At 42.7% G+C, this 19,962-nt stretch overlaps 1 protein-coding gene across 7 annotated transcripts in view; it reads left to right on the top strand.

The window, feature by feature from the left end:
* hspg2 (heparan sulfate proteoglycan 2) overlaps positions 1 to 19,962 on the top strand; it is a 140,581-nt gene that overhangs the window by 32,627 nt on the left and 87,992 nt on the right. For all 7 annotated transcript variants that reach the window (XM_063015212.1, XM_063015211.1, XM_063015207.1 and 4 more), the window contains exons 2-3: positions 10,085 to 10,211; positions 12,534 to 12,584. In XM_063015212.1, the coding sequence (XP_062871282.1) occupies positions 10,085 to 10,211; positions 12,534 to 12,584 (178 nt within the window). The remainder of the gene's footprint in view (positions 1 to 10,084; positions 10,212 to 12,533; positions 12,585 to 19,962) is intronic.

Genomic DNA, 19,962 nt, shown 5'->3' with positions numbered 1-19,962 from the left:
AAAATCGGACCACACGGGCCAGCCTTCGCTCCCCACGTGCATCAATGAGCCATGGCCGCCCATGACCCTGTTGCCGGTTTAACACTGTTCCTTCCTTGGACCACTTTTGATAGATACTGACCACTGCAGACCGGGAACATCCCGCAAGAGCTGCAGTTTTGGAGATGCTCTGACCCAGTCGTCTAGCCATCATAATTTGGCCCTTGTCAAACTTGCTCAAATCCTTACGCTTGCCCATTTTATCTGCTTCTAACATCAACTTTCAGGATAAAATGTTCACTTGCTGTCTGATATATCCCACCCACTAACAGGTGCCGTGATAAAGAGATAATCAGTAATATTAACTTTAACTCTCAGTGGTCACAATGTTATGCCTGATCGATGTACTGTATATGTATATATATTAGGGCTGTCAAACGATTAAAATTTTTAATCGCGATTAATCTCAGAATTTCATATAGTTAATCGCGATTAATCGCATTAAAAAATCTGTGTAAATGTTATAGAAAACAAGGATTTTTTTAGTGAAATGTTACAATTAAAATGGTGAACACATTTTATGCTAAATGTACTGATGTTAAAAACTGCTGGGACAAGAGAAAACTGTAAGGGAGTTTTATTCACTCACATACTAGGCAGTAAATGTCAGATTGTAGTTTAGAATTTCTCCATCAGCAAACATTGTAGATCAGCGGTGCTTTAGGTGGGATAAGGCGTAGTTATTGTAACAGACTTTTCTGTGGTTGTATTGTGACAATGGTTTGATGGCCGTTTCTACACGAAGTGAGTGTGTTTTGACCCTTTGGGGCTTCCATAGTGCATGGACTAACGTGCTTGACTCAGCTTTCCGGTATTTGGTACCTTACCAGAATAAGTTAATAAAAGTGTTCTGCTCCCGACAACTTGTGAATATAGCGTGTATTTATTTCTTTATTAAGCAAGTGCATCCCTACAACGCTCGGTTGCATTATGTTAACAAACCGCAAATGAAAAACGGTGGCAAGTCCGACATTAAAACGTTTGTTCTACCAGTCAGGTATCAACATGAACTAGAATTTGCGTTAACGGCACTATTTTTTTTTTATCGCGTTAAATTGAAATCGCGTTAATGCGTTATTATCGCGTTAACTTCGACAGCCCTAATATATACAGGGGTTGGACAAAATAACTGAAACACCTGTCATTTTAGTGTGGGAGGTTTCATGGCTAAATTGGACCAGTCTGGTGGCCAATCTTCATTAATTGCACATTGCACCAGTAAGAGCAGAGTGTGAAGGTTCAATTAGCAGGGTAAGAGCACAGTTTTGCTCAAAATATTGCAATGCACACAACATTATGGGTGATATACCAGAGTTCAAAAGAGGACAAATTGTTGGTGCACGTCTTGCTGGCGCATCTGTGACCAAGACAGCAAGTCTTTGTGATGTATCAAGAGCCACGGTATCCAGGGTAATGTCAGCATACCACCAAGAAGGACAAACCACATCCAACAGGATTAACTGTGGACGCAAGAGGAAGCTGTCTGAAAGGGATGTTCGGGTGCTAACCCGGATTGTATCCAAAAAACATAAAACCACGGCTGCCCAAATCACGGCAGAATTAAATGTGCACCTCAACTCTCCTGTTTCCACCAGAACTGTCCGTCGGGAGCTCCACAGGGTCAATATACACGGCCGGGCTGCTATAGCCAAACCTTTGGTCACTCGTGCCAATGCCAAACGTCGGTTTCAATGGTGCAAGGAGCGCAAATCTTGGGCTGTGGACAATGTGAAACATGTATTGTTCTCTGATGAGTCCACCTTTACTGTTTTCCCCACATCCGGGAGAGTTACGGTGTGGAGAAGCCCCAAAGAAGCGTACCACCCAGACTGTTGCATGCCCAGAGTGAAGCATGGGGGTGGATCAGTGATGGTTTGGGCTGCCATATCATGGCATTCCCTTGGCCCAATACTTGTGCTAGATGGGCGCGTCACTGCCAAGGACTACCGAACCATTCTGGAGGACCATGTGCATCCAATGGCGGTGCCGTGTATCAGGATGACAATGCACCAATACAGACAGCAAGACTGGTGAAAGATTGGTTTGATGAACATGAAAGTGAAGTTGAACATCTCCCATGGCCTGCACAGTCACCAGATCTAAATATTATTGAGCCACTTTGGGGTGTTTTGGAGAAGCGAGTCAGGAAACGTTTTCCTCCACCAGCATCACGTAGTGACCTGGCCACTATCCTGCAAGAAGAATGGCTTAAAATCCCTCTGACCACTGTGCAGGACTTGTATATGTCATTTCCAAGACGAATTGACGCTGTATTGGCCGCAAAAGGAGGCCCTACACCATACTAATAAATTATTGTGGTCTAAAACCAGGTGTTTCAGTTATTTTGTCCAACCCCTGTATATATACTGTATATATATATATATATATATATATATATATATATATATATATATATATATGTACATTATATATTTATGCATTTTCTTACGACTTTTAGCGCATCCAATTGCCAGATTGCATCATGCTTCCTTTCATGAAGGTTCATGGTGTCTTAATAAAAAGCTCCAAACTCCAAACAGCTCAGTCAGTAGAGCAAGTGTAGCTTCAACAGTCTGTGTGGGTGGGACTGTCGAACCTTGGGTGTAGCACACAGGTGGTCCTCTTGAATGGGGTTTCTCAGGCCTCCCTGCTGGGACCATAATTAAGAGAAAGACTTGTGGGCCCTCACAAGAAGCGAAAGTCTCTTGTGGAATGCTTTGTCTGTTTATCTTACCCACAGTAGGCATTAATAATTGGTTATACTTAACATGCCATGACTAAATCACAGTGTTTCATTATTAGCACTAATACCATATTTATATATTCATTATCCACCTTGTTTAGTTCCATTAAATAATGTTTAGAAAACACGTTTATTTGAGGCCGGTGTGGTGAAGTGTTAATAAAATAAACCCAGAAAATTACACACAGCTTGAGGCCAAATGAAACAAGTATATTTTTGTCCTGAAAGATTCCTAATGCATTACTAATATTTTCTGGAACACTATTTCAGAGTTACAGAGTTATTTACAGGTTACAGGGTGCTCACCTGGCACGGCAGTGTAATGCAGTGGTTGCCTAGTCCTAGTACTGATCAGAAGGTTGTTCAACCAAGTTTCTACTGTTGCTTGCTTTGCTTGTATCAGTCACAATTGTAAGTTGCTTTGGATAACAGAATTTGCTAAATGCCTTAAATGTAATACGCTAAGAATTCAAGTTCGTATCACACAAAGGCACAGTTGGCTGGGTATGAGTAAGGGAAGAGGTCAAATGAGTTCCTTATTGGTGCTGCAATTGTGGCTTCACAAGAGATGGTTGAATCAGATATAGTAGAGCGTGTTTCTCTGTATGCGAGCATATAGACTCAGGTCAAAAGAAGTGGTTGGGGTGTCAATGTGGGGGCTGCAATGGTGGACACAGCAACACTGGAAGAAAAAGGAGAGGAAATACATAAAAAGAAATCCAATTAATATACAATGGTACCTTGAAACTCAGTCAGTTGGTTCTGGAAGTGGCGTTGAGTTTAAAAGGCGTTGAGCTTCAAGGTAAATGTTGAGTTTAAGGTAAACTGAGTTTAAGGTGACAGATTTCTCGATGAAGGGCGTCAAGCTTTAAAGATTTTAAGTTTAGGGGACGTCAGGTTATAAAATACCACAGTACATTAGTTCAACTATAAGCAATCTTAGACATTGTTCAGAGAAAGCAGGGCTTCAGTTAAAGTTCTCAGGATGGGCCATCCTGCTCTAGGAGATCAGCAAGATATACCAGAGCTAACCCAGTGAGTGACTTCATGGTCAGTGCAACCAGACAGCCTGTAAAAACTATGTTTGGTGCAATCTGACCCTTCCTGCTTTTTCTGGTTGTGATGTCAGCCAGGGTGTCTCATAATCCAGCCAGCACCAGGGCTGAATTTGGCTCGCCCTCTGACTTCACCACGACTCGGTGCTCAGGCTCTTGTTTCATAGTCTCACATTAGACCTTCCTGTCTGGTCCCACTCCCTCATACCAAATACCTGCACTACACAAATACACTTGGACGCTTGTCACATTTTTTGAATAAATGATCGATGTCCTCAAACAGAATTCATATTCATAATTATTAATATTGTCTTGACTCACAGGGCATTGCATACTTAAGATTTTCCATGTTCATTTTTTCCATTACCTAGTGTACCTAATTGTTGCACAGCACCATGTAAAAGGTTTTAGAGAATAGGAACAGAAAACGGTCTTGAAGGCATGTGACATTTGTTTTATTCTGTTAGCTTCAGAACAGAGACCAGACGAGACTTTAGTTAGTCATTCAGGATTCATTCTGGATCTGGAGCTCTGATCTCTTAAAAATACGGGCCACTTTTGGCATGCTGGAGCTTCTGTTAGAAATGAGTGAACCCATGAGTGTTGGTCTTATTGTTATTATATTGATGATCAATAGTCAGATATATAATAATAATAATATTATTATGATTTTTGATCGATACTCAGAGCTTTGATATTAGAATATCATGTTAGAAACATTCCTAAAAAGTGGGATTTGTATTGTAGTTAGAATCAGTTTACACAGATCAGCCATAACAACTTTTAATCAGCTCCACTTACCATATAGAAGCACTTTGTAGTTCTACAATTACTGACTGTAGTCCATCGGTTTCTCTACATACTTTTTAGCCTGCTTTCACCCTGTTCCTCAATGGTCAGGACTCTCACAGGACCACCACAGAGCAGGTATTATTTAGGTGCTGGATCATTCTCAGCACTGCAGTGACACCGACACGGTGGTGTTGTGTTAGTGTGTGTTGTGCTGGTATGAGTGGATCAGACACAGCAGCGCTGCTGGAGTTTTTAAATACCGTGTCCACTCACTGTCCACTCTATTAGACACTCCTACCTAGTTGGTCCACCTTGTAGATGGAAAGTCAGAGACGACCGCTCATCTATTGCTGCTGTTTGAGTTGGTCATCTTCTAGACCTTCATCAGTGGTCACAGGACGCTGCCCACGGGGAGCTGTTGGCTGGACGTTTTTGGTTGGTGGACTATTCTCAGTCCAGCAGTGACAGTGAGGTGTGTTAAAACTCCAGCAGCACTGCTGTGTCTGACTCCCACTCCTACTTACCACTTTCATCTGGCCCACAACATTGAACTGCTTTTAAAGTGACGCTATGCTAATTGTCAACGGCGCCGCTGTTGGTTTTGACATTTAATCTTTTATTTCCCAGGTTACCAAGTGGCGGTTTTGTTCCTTTACGTCATCTGTTCACATGGTATTGCTGAATTACTGTGGCTTGTTTAAACTCCGTAGTTTCACATAGTCAGATTACTGCATCGGAAGTACAAGTAACCCCAATAATCAGATTAGTGTCTTAAATCTGGTTCCTTTCATTATCAGACTATCGCGTGCATGTGGACGCTGTCAGGTGTCGACATACTTTCGTGTAGTTGAAGTTGAAAAGTTGAAGCGAGTTAAAGAGGGATTTTCTTAGAACTACGTTATGAATGATGGACAAAACAGAACGACTTCAGTGCCCAGATTTCTCCCATCCTACATTTCCAGCGGGAGGGAAACAGCTGTGCTGGATGTCCGAAAATTACCAGTGTTCAACGGAATGCCTGTGGGAGTCGCGGCTTACTCATGGTATGATCCACATGTGGGAGAGCTGAATGGCCTGAGGGGAAGATTTCCACTCGCTGGTTGAGTTATGCGACTCAAACCTCTGTCCATCTCTTGTTTTCCATCTCCACCCTGCAAAGGCTCCTTCCGACTTGTCGAAACATGTTGAAGCTAGCTAGCATCACTCGTGCTATATGCTCATACTGGATGTGGGGGGTGGGGTGCATTTGTTGAAAGACGGTATGTTTTTTTCCTGCTTTAGAGCCAGTGTACAGTGTGGCACCTTGACACCAAGGTCTCATTTGTCACATTTTAATACCAGAGGGGCTCATTGTGAGGTCTAATGTCAGAGAAACAGATTGGCTTATTTCCTTGTCTGAGAAAGGATTGATGGCTTTTTCTGTTCAATTTCATAAACTATATGGCCAAAAGTATGTGGACACCTTACCATGAGCTTGTTGGAGATTCCATTTCAAAGCCATTAGAATTTCATTGAAAAGTTCCAATGCTTCCTTTTTCTAGATTGAGGATGGGTTATGCACATTAGGTATGACACAGTTTAGCAACAATTCCCAGTTGGACCAGTGGACCAGTGTCCAGTATCATATTCTTTCAGCTCCAGTCTCTCTTTTTGCAAACTTACTACTGATCTCAACCCAGCTGAACACGTTTGGGATGAATTGCGAGCCAGGCTTTCTCTTCCAACATCACTGCCCCCCCCACACACACACACTTCAGTCTTGTAGAAATACTTTGCAGAAGAGTGAATGATACTAAAGCTACAAAGGAAAGAGGGAGCAATTTAATACACTGTAAATGCTGGTTTCCTTAGTATGGCAGTAACACACCCCGGACAGGATGCCAATTCCTTGTGGGCCAATTATTACCCCCCTCCCCTTAGAAATAGCCGATCATGTCTGTAATTCCCTTTGGGATTCATAAAGTATATGTCTATCTCTCTGTATGTAGACACCCAACCGGCTGACAGCACCGCCGGTGATTCGAACCCTAAATCACAGCTTTAGTAGGCTAGCCTAATTAATCACTGTGCCACCTGAGAGCCCATGTTATTCTCATCTTAAACTCTAATCTGTGGAGCAGAAACATTTTCATGTGTCCACAAGAGAAGCGCAGAAGAATCCGGTGCATCTGCGGCTACCCGAGACCAAGGCTGGTCTAGTGAATAATTCGCATAAGCTTCCGTCACACACCATCTCACAGCTGCACCGTTTTGTGAAGGCAGTAGGAACCTGAACTCGTAGTTTCTCACACTGTCCTTATTAAACCCTGCCAGTTGGCCTTGGATTGAGTAGGACTTGGAACTGCCATAGAGTGATGTGTGTGGGAAAGAATATCTCCAGTACCCAAAACAACAGTACACATCTGTCCACTCATTAATATTCTTTATGGGGTTTGGATTTAATTTATCCCCAACAGATGTGTCCTAGGGTCTTGCTTTGGACCATTTCAATCTTGGCTGCGCCCTACATGTGCTGAGTGTCCAAGGATTCACTCAGACATGTTAAAAAGAAATACTACAGTAATCACAGTGAAATATAAAGAAGTGTTAATTTGCTACAATGTGAGCAGCCGTGTTAATGATGTCATGTTCTAAACCCGGGGTTGAGAAGACCTTTCTGACTTTCCTAGTAAGAATTTCCAGTTAAGGTGGAAAGTTTGCTTTGCTCATCTAAATGAATCTGGTAAATGTTAAAGTCTGGTTAAAGTCCAAATGTACATGTTCATACATGTTACAGTACAGTAAAAATGTTCCTTGGTTTTATATGTGGTAGAAAAAAGCTCACAGGTATTTTCAACTTGGATAAAAATGAACCACAATGTGTAATATTGAATCCCTACATTATCTACATTAAATCACTAATCAGACAGATTTGATCAAAATGTGCCACTGAAAGTCTTGACCTCAGTTCCTTTGAACTCCATTGGAATGAATTAGAATGCCAGAACCCTCAGCCAGGCTTTTAAATTTCTTGTTTGATAGAACAAGCCCTTTGCCTTGGACACACTCCAAAATCTCATTGGAATTATGTGGAATAGAGTGGAGGTTGTTATAGTTGCACAAGGGGGGTTTGGGGTTGATGGTCACCATCATACTTATGCCCATGATTTTGACATGTGATGTCCAACAACCTTGGGTCAGGTGACCACATCCTTTTGTCCGGGGCAGTGGTAGCCTATAGTGGGTAGAGCTTTGGGCTATCAACTGAAAGGTTGAGAGTTTGAATCTCTGCTCTGCCATGCAGCCACTGTTGGACCCTTGAGCAAGGCCCTTAACACTCTCTGCTCCAGGGATGCCGTACAATGGCTGACCCTGCATTCTGACCCCAGCTTTCAAACAAGCTGGGAAATGCAAAGAAAGAATTCCGTTGTACTGTACATCTGTGTATGTATAAATGACAAATAAAGTATTCCATTCTATTCTATTCTATTGTCCGTGTAGTGTATGTGTACAACTGATTGTGAGCTGTGTAGTGTAGAAGAATGAGAAGAATGAAACATCAACCTTGTAAACTTCACAATGTTAAATCCTTTTGAGACCTTAATGTATAAACCATTAACATTAACACTGCTTTAATGTATTGTTTTTGTATTTAGCAGGTTTAATTGTGTCACTTTGGCTTTCATACAAGACGAGCTATTAAGGTTTCTTGAGAAACTCTTTGGACTTTTCTGTGGCCACTTTGGCTTTCATACAAGACGAGCTACATTGTTAGCGCTGTTGAAAGATAAACATTGGAATTCCTGTGGAATTTTTGTATATGTATGTTTGCACTTCCTGTATTTGCAGGCAGCTATGACCTTAGATTCCGTACGTGTTAGGTCGCTGACAAAAGCTGGAAAATCACAGACAAAATGTTGCAAGACAAAATGTTGGCACAGATGAACCTCTGAGCATAATGTTGCTTCAGTTTCAAGAAGCAAGGATATTCAAGAAGCAAGGATAAACATGAGGCATCAGTTCAAAGGGAAGATGTCTATTCCTCGGAGGTAAATGTAGCCTTGTAATGGGAATACACAGCACAAGCAAGGCACTTGTACTAGCAAGCCTTGTTACTAGAACCTTGCACCCATTTTTCTTAGTCATTATCCACTTCTTTCTTTTATGCATTTTCTCCAATTAGCGTAGTCACCCGCTGCTGGGGATCCCTGAGGCGGTATATTGCTGCTCACGCCTCCTCCGACCCGCGTGCAGCCCTTAGCGGAATCCTTTCACCCATGCATTCACCCATGCATCTGCACAGGCGCCTCTCTATCTGCCTATCAGGGTCCTTACACAGCGTTTGAAGACCCCACCCACATAGTCCGGTCATCCCGCCCTAGCAGAAATGTGTCTGCTGCAGTCACTGCCAATTATGCCCAATTATGCAAGATGGCGCCCAGCCGACCGGTGGCAATGCCGAGTTTTGAACCGAGGAGTTCAGAATCTTGGTGCTGGAGTGCTAGCGGAATATCCCGCTGTGCCACCTGGGCACCTTGTCTATCTACTTTTATCCAGAGGAGTATTATCTAGAACACATACACTTAAACAAAACAGATCCAGTGAGCGGCAGTTCTACAGGAATGGACGTAATATGTAAAACCTTGAATCAGGTTGGAAACAACCCTGGGATTCTGTGTCTGTCAGCCAAAAACAGGAATCTGAGGCTACAGTGGGCACAGGTTCACTGTAACTGAATGCTTAAAGGTAAAAAAAAAACATTACCTTGTCTGATTCCTCTTGATTTCTGCTAAAACATGTATATTATAGGGTCAGAATTTGGCGTGAACAGCCCTAGAAGCCCATTCCTAATTTCCCCATAATGCATTTCTAAAGAAGTACCATCCATAACACATTAAATGTTTTACATTATACAGTTCCATCTCATTTCTTATAGTTTTTTATCTTTATGGGAAGTCTCTGGTATTTAAAAGTATTCAGGCGTTTGAGGAGGACCCCACCCCTAGAGACGGTGAAGCAGGACCTCATCGTGCTGACGGCCGAGTGGCTCCCATCAAAAGAATTTTCCCAGTCAGCAGTTTGCTTTTAAAGAAGGCCTTGGCCTGTTGGTTTAGGGTGCTCAGTGAGGGCAGATAGGATTTGGATGGGGGATCAAGTTATTTATTGACTAGAGTCGTTTTAAATACGACCGGGGTCGTGATGGGGAGACTGGGAAATAAGAACTGGCATGCCTCGTGGACTGGAAATGACCAGCATGGTCACTAACCAGGCGTGTGTAGATGGGTAGAATTGAAATTTAGGGCTCTGGTGTTTCATGAAACCACTTTATTCTTTTTATCCTTTTGTTTTTCATTTGTTTTTTGTTTTTTTGAGCTGAAAAACGAAAGAATAAAAAGAGCATTATTGTATAAACTAAATACATTTCAGCAGATTTCCATTTGTATGCCTGTTAATTGAAACCCGTTCGTAACTTCAGGTGGTCGAGAGCTCCAAGGTGTGGGGTGAGGTACCATTTCCTGAGGATCTGGAGACGATCGAAGTGCCGAGGGCTCAACGGTATCTCGACGACGATGAAGACTTTGCGGCAGATGAAGCTTCCGGAGGTAAGAATGCAAGCAGTATTACACTGGTCAGCCATAACATTAAAACCACCTCCTTGTTTCTACACACACTGTCCATTTGATGAGCTCCACTTACCATATAGAAGCACTTTGTAGTTCTACAATTACTGACTGTAGTCCATCTGTTCCTCTACGTACTGTTTTAGCCTGCTTTTACCTTGTTCTTTAATGGTCAGGACACCTACAGGACCACCACAGAGCAGGTATTATTTAGGTGCTGGATGATTCTCAGCACTGCAGTGACACTGACTTGGTGGTGGTGTGTTAGTGTGTTGTGGTGGTATGAGTGTATCAGACAAAGCAGCGCTGCTGGAGTTTTTAAATACCGTGTCCACTCACTGTCCACTCTATTAGACACTCCTACCTAGTTGGTCCACCTTGTAGATGTAAAGTCAGAGATGATCGCTCATCTATTGCTGCTGTTTGAATTGGTCATCTTCTAGACCTTCATCAGTGGTCACAGGACGCTGCCCACGGGGCGCTGTTGGCTGGATCTATTTTTGGTTGGTGGACTATTCTCAGTCCAGCAGTGACAGTGAGGTGTTTAAAAACTCCAGCAGCACTGCTGTGTCTGATCCACTCATACCAGCACAACACACACTAACACACCATCACCATGTCATTGTCACTGCAGTGCTGAGAATGATCCACCACCTAAATAATACCTGCTCTGTAGTGGTCCTGGGAGAGTCCTGACCATTGAAGAACAACATGAAAGGGGGCTAACAAAGTATGTAGAGAAACAGATGGACTACAGTCAGTAATTGTAGAACTACAAAGTGCTTCTATATGGTAAGTGGAGCTGATAAAATGGACAGTAAGTGTAGAAACAAGGAAGTGGTCATAATGCTATGGCTGATCGGTGTAAATTAGTCCCACCAGGTACCTCTTAGTGCCACTCACAAGGCATTCTGGACAGGGGGTCTATTTCAGGGGGTCTATATCACGTGACATCACATTTCCACTCATACATTTACCTACTTACTGATGCAAAGCCAATTTAGAGCAGCCAGTGTGATAACCGAGAGAAAAGCCAGGAGGACAGGCGTGTGAACCCCGGGTACCACTGTGTATAATTGGATGCTTTATTAGGAAGAAATGAGAATGGGCATCATAGTCATCTCTCTTGATGACTTTCAGATCAGACCATCTGATAATGTACGAAACCTTGGTGTTGTCCTGGATAACCAGGATCATGCCGGTTCATCACTTGTAATCTCTCAACTGGACTACTACAACTCCATCCTGGCTGCTCCTATGTCCACTACTAAACCCTTACAACTCATTTATAATGCAGCTCCTTGCCTGGTTTTCAACCAACCCAAACGCTGCCACATCACCCCACTGCTGCGTTCTCTTCACTGGCTTTTAGTAGCTTCCCACATTCAGTTTAAAACACCACAAAGCCAAAAATGGACCAGCTCCAAATTACCTTAAAGAACTCATCACACCCCGCTCTGTACCACGCAACCTCCGAGCCACTAGTCTCACTCGCCTTGATCCTCCACCCAGAACTCGGGGAAGACCAGCATCAAGGCTCTTCTCTGTACTTGCACCTAAGTGGTGGAACGAGCTTCCCCTGTTTGTCTGAACATCTGAGGTTCACTGTCTTCGAAAGACGATTAAAGACATGTACTTGCTAACACTTGTATTCATTTATTTTCTAAAAAAATAAATAAATAAAAGCCCACTCAGGTGGTGCAGTGGTAAAGCATGCTAGCACACCAGAGCTGACATTTTGAACGAACTTGTCATTTCAAAAGTCAGCTCTGCCATCCGGCAGGCTGGGCGGCTACACGAACAACGATTGGCTGTTGTTCATACAGGGTGGGAGCCGGATCGGGGACCACATAACTGATGCAGTTACGACCTCTGCTGGCTGATTGATGGCGTCTGCACAGAATCGAGGAATAATGTGTTGATCACGGTGTGACTCTCCGTACACAAAACTGATCCACATTTGAACTCGCCTCCTGCAGGTGAAAAGATGCAGTCGGCTACTGCACACGCGTCGGAGGGTCTCGCTCTCCTCAATCAGGAGTGGAAATTAGCATCGGTAGAGAGGAAACAGAATGCAAAAATGCAATAAATTAGGGTTTCTAACAGCGCTTCAGCAGATTTGTGTTTTTGGACTGTTGTTTACTTAAACTAGAGTAGGAAATACTGTGGAAGAGCATCTGCTAAATGCCAAAAATGTAAATCATAACAGTGTAACTGTGATTAATATGAATTCTGTGACTCAACTCGCCTGGTTTTGGAAGCAAGCAGAAGATGTCTAGATGTCTCTCTTTCTCTTCCCTACAGATTATATCAGTGGAGAGGAGGATGGAAGCACCCCTGACCCCACCATGACGGGTAAGAATGTTGTTTTTTAACACACCCTTATATTATAATACAATCTTAAAGGTTTATTTATCCTATTCAGGGTTGCAGTGGGTCCGGTTGGAAACTGGTTCCACATGGAAACATTGGGCTCAGGGCATGAATTCCTTGCAAGGCTTTGACTTCCTCTGACGTCCTCAGACATTGCCAATCATGTCTGTGTAGACTCCTAGAGGGTCGATAGCACTGCTAAAATTCAAACGCAGATCTCAGAGGTGGTGGGCTAGCGTAATGGCGTAATGTTCCGCTGCTCCACCCAAGCACATAAAAAATAAGTAACAATTTTATTTAATTAATATTAATATTTCTTTAACCTTTTTTTATGTCAATTTGGACATATCTAGTTCTCTCGTACTCTGGCTCTCTCTGTTACTTTCACATGTGAAGCCATGGTGTGAGTTTTAGCTTGTACAGAATATCACGCTGTTCTCTCTGTATTCCTCTGCCCCTCATGCAGCAAGAACAAACCACACTACGTGCTGGGCAGCTCTCTATCCTTTTTGTTAGCATGACAGTGTGTAGTGGAGGCCAAGCCTAAGGCTGCTAGTATGTTTATTTTAAATTTTCTCGAATTTAAGTCTTAATTAAATCTCGACTCTTGACTCATGTGACCAAGTCTGATGATCCATGTTATCCCAGTATGATTTTACAACATTCCAAAGAGCAACTTGCAATGTTACTGGATTCTTGGTTTTCTCTCTCACAAAATGCCCACATAAATGCTCAATGAAGATTGGGTCAGGTGACCTTGGTGGAAAGTTCAACCCTTCTTGGTATTCTTTGGTCTTCATGTGGTTGTGGCAAAGCTCTGAGGTTTAAGATTTGTCATAAAAATATTGTAATTATCATAATACTAATAAAAAAAGTATAAGCTTGTTCACCATTGGTCTCAGACTTTTGGTTTCTGCTGTAGATTCTATCCTTGATGTCTGTATTTTATAACACTGTCTGCATCTTAAGCAGTGTTATTGTGGACCCGGTCCAGCCTGAATGGTATCGCAGGCACATCCTGGCACTTCTCACAGTGGCCTCGTCATAACAAAGTGTGCCAGTTTTTTGTCTGAAGTTCAAACACTTTTCACGCTTGCTTTTATCAGATGAAAGACTATGGTGGAAGTTGAATAGCGCACATACATGGCAGGAGAAAATAATAGATATGTGACAGACAGCGCAGCAGCTTGTTTTGCATTTTTTTCTTCTTTTTTTATTTTGCAACTCAGTCAAGAGACTGATGTAGATTGTGTAAATGTACTGAATGTTTACAGATGCTGTTAGCTTAGCTTGTTAATGGCATCTTAAAGAAGGGAAGCAGATTACTAACAACATTATACTAGTGTATAAATATTTAAAATATTAAATATAACTGAAGTTAATATTGGAAATTTAAAGAGTATTTAAATAAGTATGTAAAGTTCAAATACATTCCCAAAACAAGTATGTTATTGCTAAACTGCTGAGTCATGGCTAAATTGCTAACTGAACCACGATAACAGACCATGTCTGGCTAAAATCATGTCTCCTATTGTCTCTGTCTGACCACAAATAAACAGCAAGTTTTTGATGTGACCGGGTCCTAAATCAGTTCAGCCCGAGCAGATGATTTCAGTTATTCATCACACATATCGACCTGCCAGATATCTCAGCATAATAACAAACAGCTGTGACTGAACACCCACAGGAAATAAATAATGTGATAATTATTGAGATAACCCAGGGCTCATCTCATGATTCCATGGGGCAGGATGGAAAATAAACCTGATCATGTTTGTCACTGATATTTAAAACACATGACACACGTTATCTAAAAAAGAGTTTTGTAAACTCAATTATAAAAAGTAGTTTTTTGTCAAATTAGCTTTCACAGGCGCTTGGTAGATATGCTACCCTTGCACCACTAAGACTCGAGTTTCAGGTATAGCGGTGCACTGACCTTGTCGGGTGTTTTACAGACACAGTTCGCTGTGTCTGAGGGAGGAAAGGCCAGGTGTATATGCTAGACTGGGGCTTTCCCCAGCCAGCAAAACTGGACATATCCAGATCTGGCACTTACTGTGCGGTTCTGACCAAAAAAACTTTGGTACCAGACCATTTCTTTTGGGTAACCCCATTTAATAAGTGGCACAATTATAAACCAATCATGTTTGGTATTAAAAATAGAGGAACCTTTATTGGATCTATTCAGCTAGAACAACAGCTACTTATCTGAGAAGAATTTTCACATAACTTTGAAGTATTTCTGTGGGAATTTGTGCCCATTCAGTCAAAAGAGCATTTGCATGGCTGGGCACTGATGTTGGTCAAGAAAGCCTCAATTAAGGTTCCAGTGTATCCCAAAGCTGTTCAGTGGGGCTGAGGTCAGAGCTCTGTGCAGGCCACTGGAGTTTCTTTACACAGGGGCGCAGTCATACTGGAACAGGTAGGAACCTTCCCTAAACTGTTGCCTTAAAGTTGGAAGCATCAGAGCCATGACTTTAACCACATTGAATGACATTGGGTAAATTGGAACATTGATTGCAAATCAGGTCTTGTCTTTTAACATCAGGGTCAGTGCATGATTTTTTGACCAAATGGGTACAAATTCCTGCAGAGAAAATCTTGTGGAAAGCTATCGTAGATGAGTGGAGGCTGCTATAGCTGCAAAAATAGGATGGAGGGGGACTCCATATTAATGCCCATGGTTTTAAAGGGATATCTAACAAGCTCCACATACTTTTGGCCCTTGTCTGGTTCCAAGCCCCTGGAATCATCCCTGTCCCTCTTAACCCCAACCCCCAGCCCCAACCTGTCACCCCTGTGTAGGTATCTTCAATCTTTAGCATATCGCTGGTTGTTTACAGGAACACTGGTTTGGAGAGTTTGCCAGATGCTCTGATCCTCTTTGATATGAAGACAAAAATAAAGCTTCTCCTGCTCGACTTTTTCAGTGGAGCGAGGTTGGAGACGTCTCCTCGCTTATCTCAGACTCATTATCTGCACCTGTACCCTGTTAAAAGCTAGTATTAAAATGCATCCTGGGAAATCCGGTCACAAACGGACAGACGAGACGAATGGCATTTTACACCTGACGTTTGCATGAGTATCGATTGCATCTCCTGTGACCACTTGGTAAAGTCAGGAGTTCACATCCACTTGTAAGGGATGTCATGGCAGGTCTGTGATTGTAATCTTTTTTTTGAATGTTTTTTAAGAGTGCCCCTGTATCCGGTGGTTTAACATTTGTGGATTCAACCTAATGTGAAAACAATCTAGAATCTAGGGTTAGATTCTGGGTTATACCTTCTGGACTGGATGGGCACACATTTTCACAAACACGCTCCAAAATTTTGCAACTTCTTTCCAGAATTCTCGAGAATCATCGGACAACTTAACTCATGGTCAGGTGCTCACATACTTTTGGCCATACAGTGTACATAATAGTTAATTGCACTGATGTTTTTCCCTTCATGGTGTTAAATTGTCAGCTATATTTAATGTGAGTTCTGGAAGGAATGCAGGGTTTGCATTACCAGTTGTTTATTGTTGAATGAAATTGATCCTCACTGTATCTCTGATGTCTCACTGAATTGTGAACAGATGTGAAAACACCTGACGGAGATACAGCAGAGTCATTAAACTGTTTCATAAAGTAAAGGCCACCCAGCTTTAAATTTTACCCTTGTTTCCCAAGTGGGACAGTTGCTCTTTGATAGCAGTATGTGGGGGGCAGAGGGGACATATGCTGGCAGCTGCAGTTATTTTGGTTCCCTCTTTGTTATTATGATCTGCTTGTTGAAGGGATGACCATATGCTTTCTGTTAAACGATGAAGTAAATAAGGCAAAACTAGGGACTCAGATTTGCTTTACCTACAGTCTCATCTGTTTAATTTGTTGTTTATACATTTTTGAATGCTCAAGAAATACTAAAACTTGTCTAAGAACGTCTCTGTAGCTTTACCTTTTTTGATAATATTAGTGCAACATGCCAAAAGCAGGTGTGACTACAAATGATTTCATAAAAATATATAAAATATATAATGTATGGTGTAACGGGCCCACCTGCCATGGAGATTGACACAGGTGCACTTGTTACAGAGTCATGCCTATCTGCCTTGCCATTTATGCCAGCAGTAGGGACGCGAAGGTGCAGATTCTTGACCTGCTGGTTTCTACTAACTGGAAGTCACCTGTGCTTCATTGACCGATTGCGTCACGCTTCCTCTCCACTAATGCCGACCCCCGCTCTGATTTGAGAACTAAGCTAACCCACGCCCCCTCCGACACATGGGCATCAGCCGTATATGCAAATCTGCCTTGTGTATGGAGAGACACACCCTGATCCACACTCTTTCCCCGTCTCTGTGCAGGCGCCATCAATCAGCCAGCAGAGGTTGTATTGCGTCAGTTATGAGGAGACCCTATCTGGCTTAATACCCCACCCCTATATGAACAACAGGCCAATCGTTGTTCATGTGGCCGCTCAGCCCAGTCGGATGGCAGAGCCGAGATTCGATACGATGTATTGGAAATCCCAGCTCTGGTGCGCTAGCGCGTGTTTTTACCGCTGCGCCACCTGAGCGGCCTCATTGACCGTTAATCAGCTCTAGGTTAGCGATGTGTTAATCACGTTTCTTTCCTTAAATTGCTGCGTGCTTCTCTTTTGGTTTCTGTTCTTCTCTGAAACTGTGATGCCGGGCCTAAACGGGTCCGCTTTCTTCCTGGGAACCCAGTCGACCTCATCGTTGCACAAAAGAACTGCCGTGACTGCCCTTTCTGAAGCAGGCTCCACATTTGGATGCATGCTGTGTGTGAGCTGCACCAGTCAATGGACTGGCGGTGCCACTCAGTTCATTGCCATCCCTGCCGTGTTCTGGGTTTCCTCTGTTAACTCTTTTTCTTGAACTTGGTTGTCGAAGGCTTGTTGCCTTATTGAGCCTTATTTTGACAACCAATTTTTATTCTATCTCTTTTCTATCCACTTTCTCCGCTGTGGGCTGCGGACGATTTGCACCTTTCATTTGTTATTTTGTTTCTGTTATTTTGACCACCTTCTTTATTTTTCCATTACACCTGTTGTTTGTGGGTTTTGCAAACATATGTGGTTTATTTTCACTGCTTATGGGTGCAGGGCTACACCTGGCACCTCAGTCAGTTTACTTTTGGACCATGGGTTGCTCATACTAATAACAGCAAGCTGGTAAATACTCTAGGTTCTGGACCATGTGGTTCATACTCTAGTAAACCTGCATGAGTTGAGAAGTGTGTTGAATTTGTGCATCACATGGTCTTTGCTGTTGGCTCTTCAGTGCAGAATGTTTTTACTGTGCTTTCCGGGTTCTCTGCAGAAGTTCCACCTCTGGGGATTTCTACATCTATTTCCAGCTTTGCTTCTGGTATCTGCTTCAAACAAACATCAGCCTTTGTAGAAGTTTTAAAAAGTTTTGCAGTGCCAGACTGTAAGAGATAAAGAGAATGAGTTCTAGAACGACTTTGCTCCTTATCTTTAAAGCAAAGCCGGTTCATGCTTTGTCTGTACAGAGGAGCCTTTGTTGAATAGAAATCACCTTGTCAGCCCAACACATAAAAGAGCACTTCTGAACCTCCCGGCCCTCTGAGTTAGCGGTCTGGATGTAGATCTGAATCAGAGCATTGTGGCGTGCTTTGGTTGCTTTTATTCTAATCGACCAGAATAATAATAATTAGAGTGGGCTAAATTAAACTGGAAATGCATATGTAAACCCCCTCCCACAAGCGCCGAATATTTTGCCCCTAATCTATCGGTCTCCAGCTCACCCAGGCTGAAATCTTGCCCCATGCTGGCTGAGAAAGGATGAGACTAGCAGGCGCTCTTTCCGACACATGTGCAGTTGCCTGCTGCATCTTTTCACCTGCCTGCGGTGGAATCCCGTTGTGAGATGCTTATGGAGTGACACGTTACTCGCTCCAGATCATTCATCACTGATGCAGGCACCTCAACCACACACAGTTTGACATCCCAGCAATGATGGGAATATTTTGGCAGCAAGACTATTATGAGACTTATTGTTATTATTTATTTATTTATTTATTTTAATAATTATATTTCCTCTGCCGCTTGCACCACCTTGTTCTGGCCTTAGAGAGCCGCAGATTTGCACACACTCCCTCACACACGGCCGCCAGTCGCTTCTTTTTCACTAGCCGCTGACAGGTTCCCACATACTGCGTATGGTGAATCACACTATACCTTATGTAAATCATCCACCACCCGTGTTGGCGCCTTGACCAATCTTGGGGATTGCATATCACAATGGAAAAACCCCATCTGACCTCTTCTCCCTCAGACATGTCCTGGTAGGTAGCACTGCCAAGATTCGAGCTCAAGAATCTGAACGCTTATAATGGACACCTAAATAGAAAGAATGTTTACGTACTATTAATTATCATGTGCATTTAATTTCTCATAAGGAAATGGAAATGGTTCAACCCAGTTTTTTGGCAGACACATATTTGTGACTTGAAAGAAAAATAAAGAAAACAGGAAGTCCCATATTTGCTTTAAAGCCTTTTCCATTGAGGGTGGATCTTGGAAAGAAAGGATTGGAAAAGCAGGAAGGAAATCCTGCTAGCTGTACTGACCCAGAGAGAATCTCTTCTTTACTCCTCTAGTGTGCTGTATCCGCGCCAGCTTCAGCCACCATGTACATCTCTTTTAACTTTGTGTTAAGTAAATGCAACCACTGGCATGTTCACAGTGAACCACAGCAGCAGAGGAATGGGGCATGGTTGCCAACCTGTAGCCAAACCCGTCCAGTTTTACTTGGGACTGTTTTTGATGTGCTGTTCCATTAGAGTCACATTTACTTCTTGTTGGTGAAATTCCACAAGCAAAATGAAAATAATTCTATATTTTGAGTTCACAGCAATCAGTGTTGTGTGAACATCCTTAGCTGATAACAGTTCCATTTGTTTTCAGTGAATAAGTATTTGACTCAACAGTAACAGTAACTAATTTGCTCTGAGCATGTATCTCTTCCTCATTCACTCTGCAGCAGTTTTATTTCAGGTTCACTGATCACTAATTGCTTATGATGTGTAAAAATTTGGTAGTTCAGGCTTTTTCCGAAACGCATCGAGACTTGCTTTCCAAATGTTAAGTTTATACTTTAGTCGTACCCAATTAAACAATTGCGTTACGCTTCCTCTCTACTGATGCTGATCCCCACTGCTGATTGAGGAGAGTGAGACTGACACACGCCCCCTCCGACACGTGTGCAGTAGCCGACTGCATCTTTTGACCTGCACGAGGCGAGTTCATATGTGGATCAGCTTTGTGTACGGAGAGCCACACCCTGATCAACGCATTAACCATCAACCAGCCAGCAGATGTTGTAA

This window comes from Trichomycterus rosablanca, chromosome 19 (assembly GCF_030014385.1).
Source record: "Trichomycterus rosablanca isolate fTriRos1 chromosome 19, fTriRos1.hap1, whole genome shotgun sequence".
Taxonomy (NCBI): Eukaryota; Metazoa; Chordata; class Actinopteri; order Siluriformes; family Trichomycteridae; genus Trichomycterus; species Trichomycterus rosablanca.
Note: the sequence above shows the minus strand (reverse complement) of the source record. Positions and strands in the feature narration are given on the sequence as shown.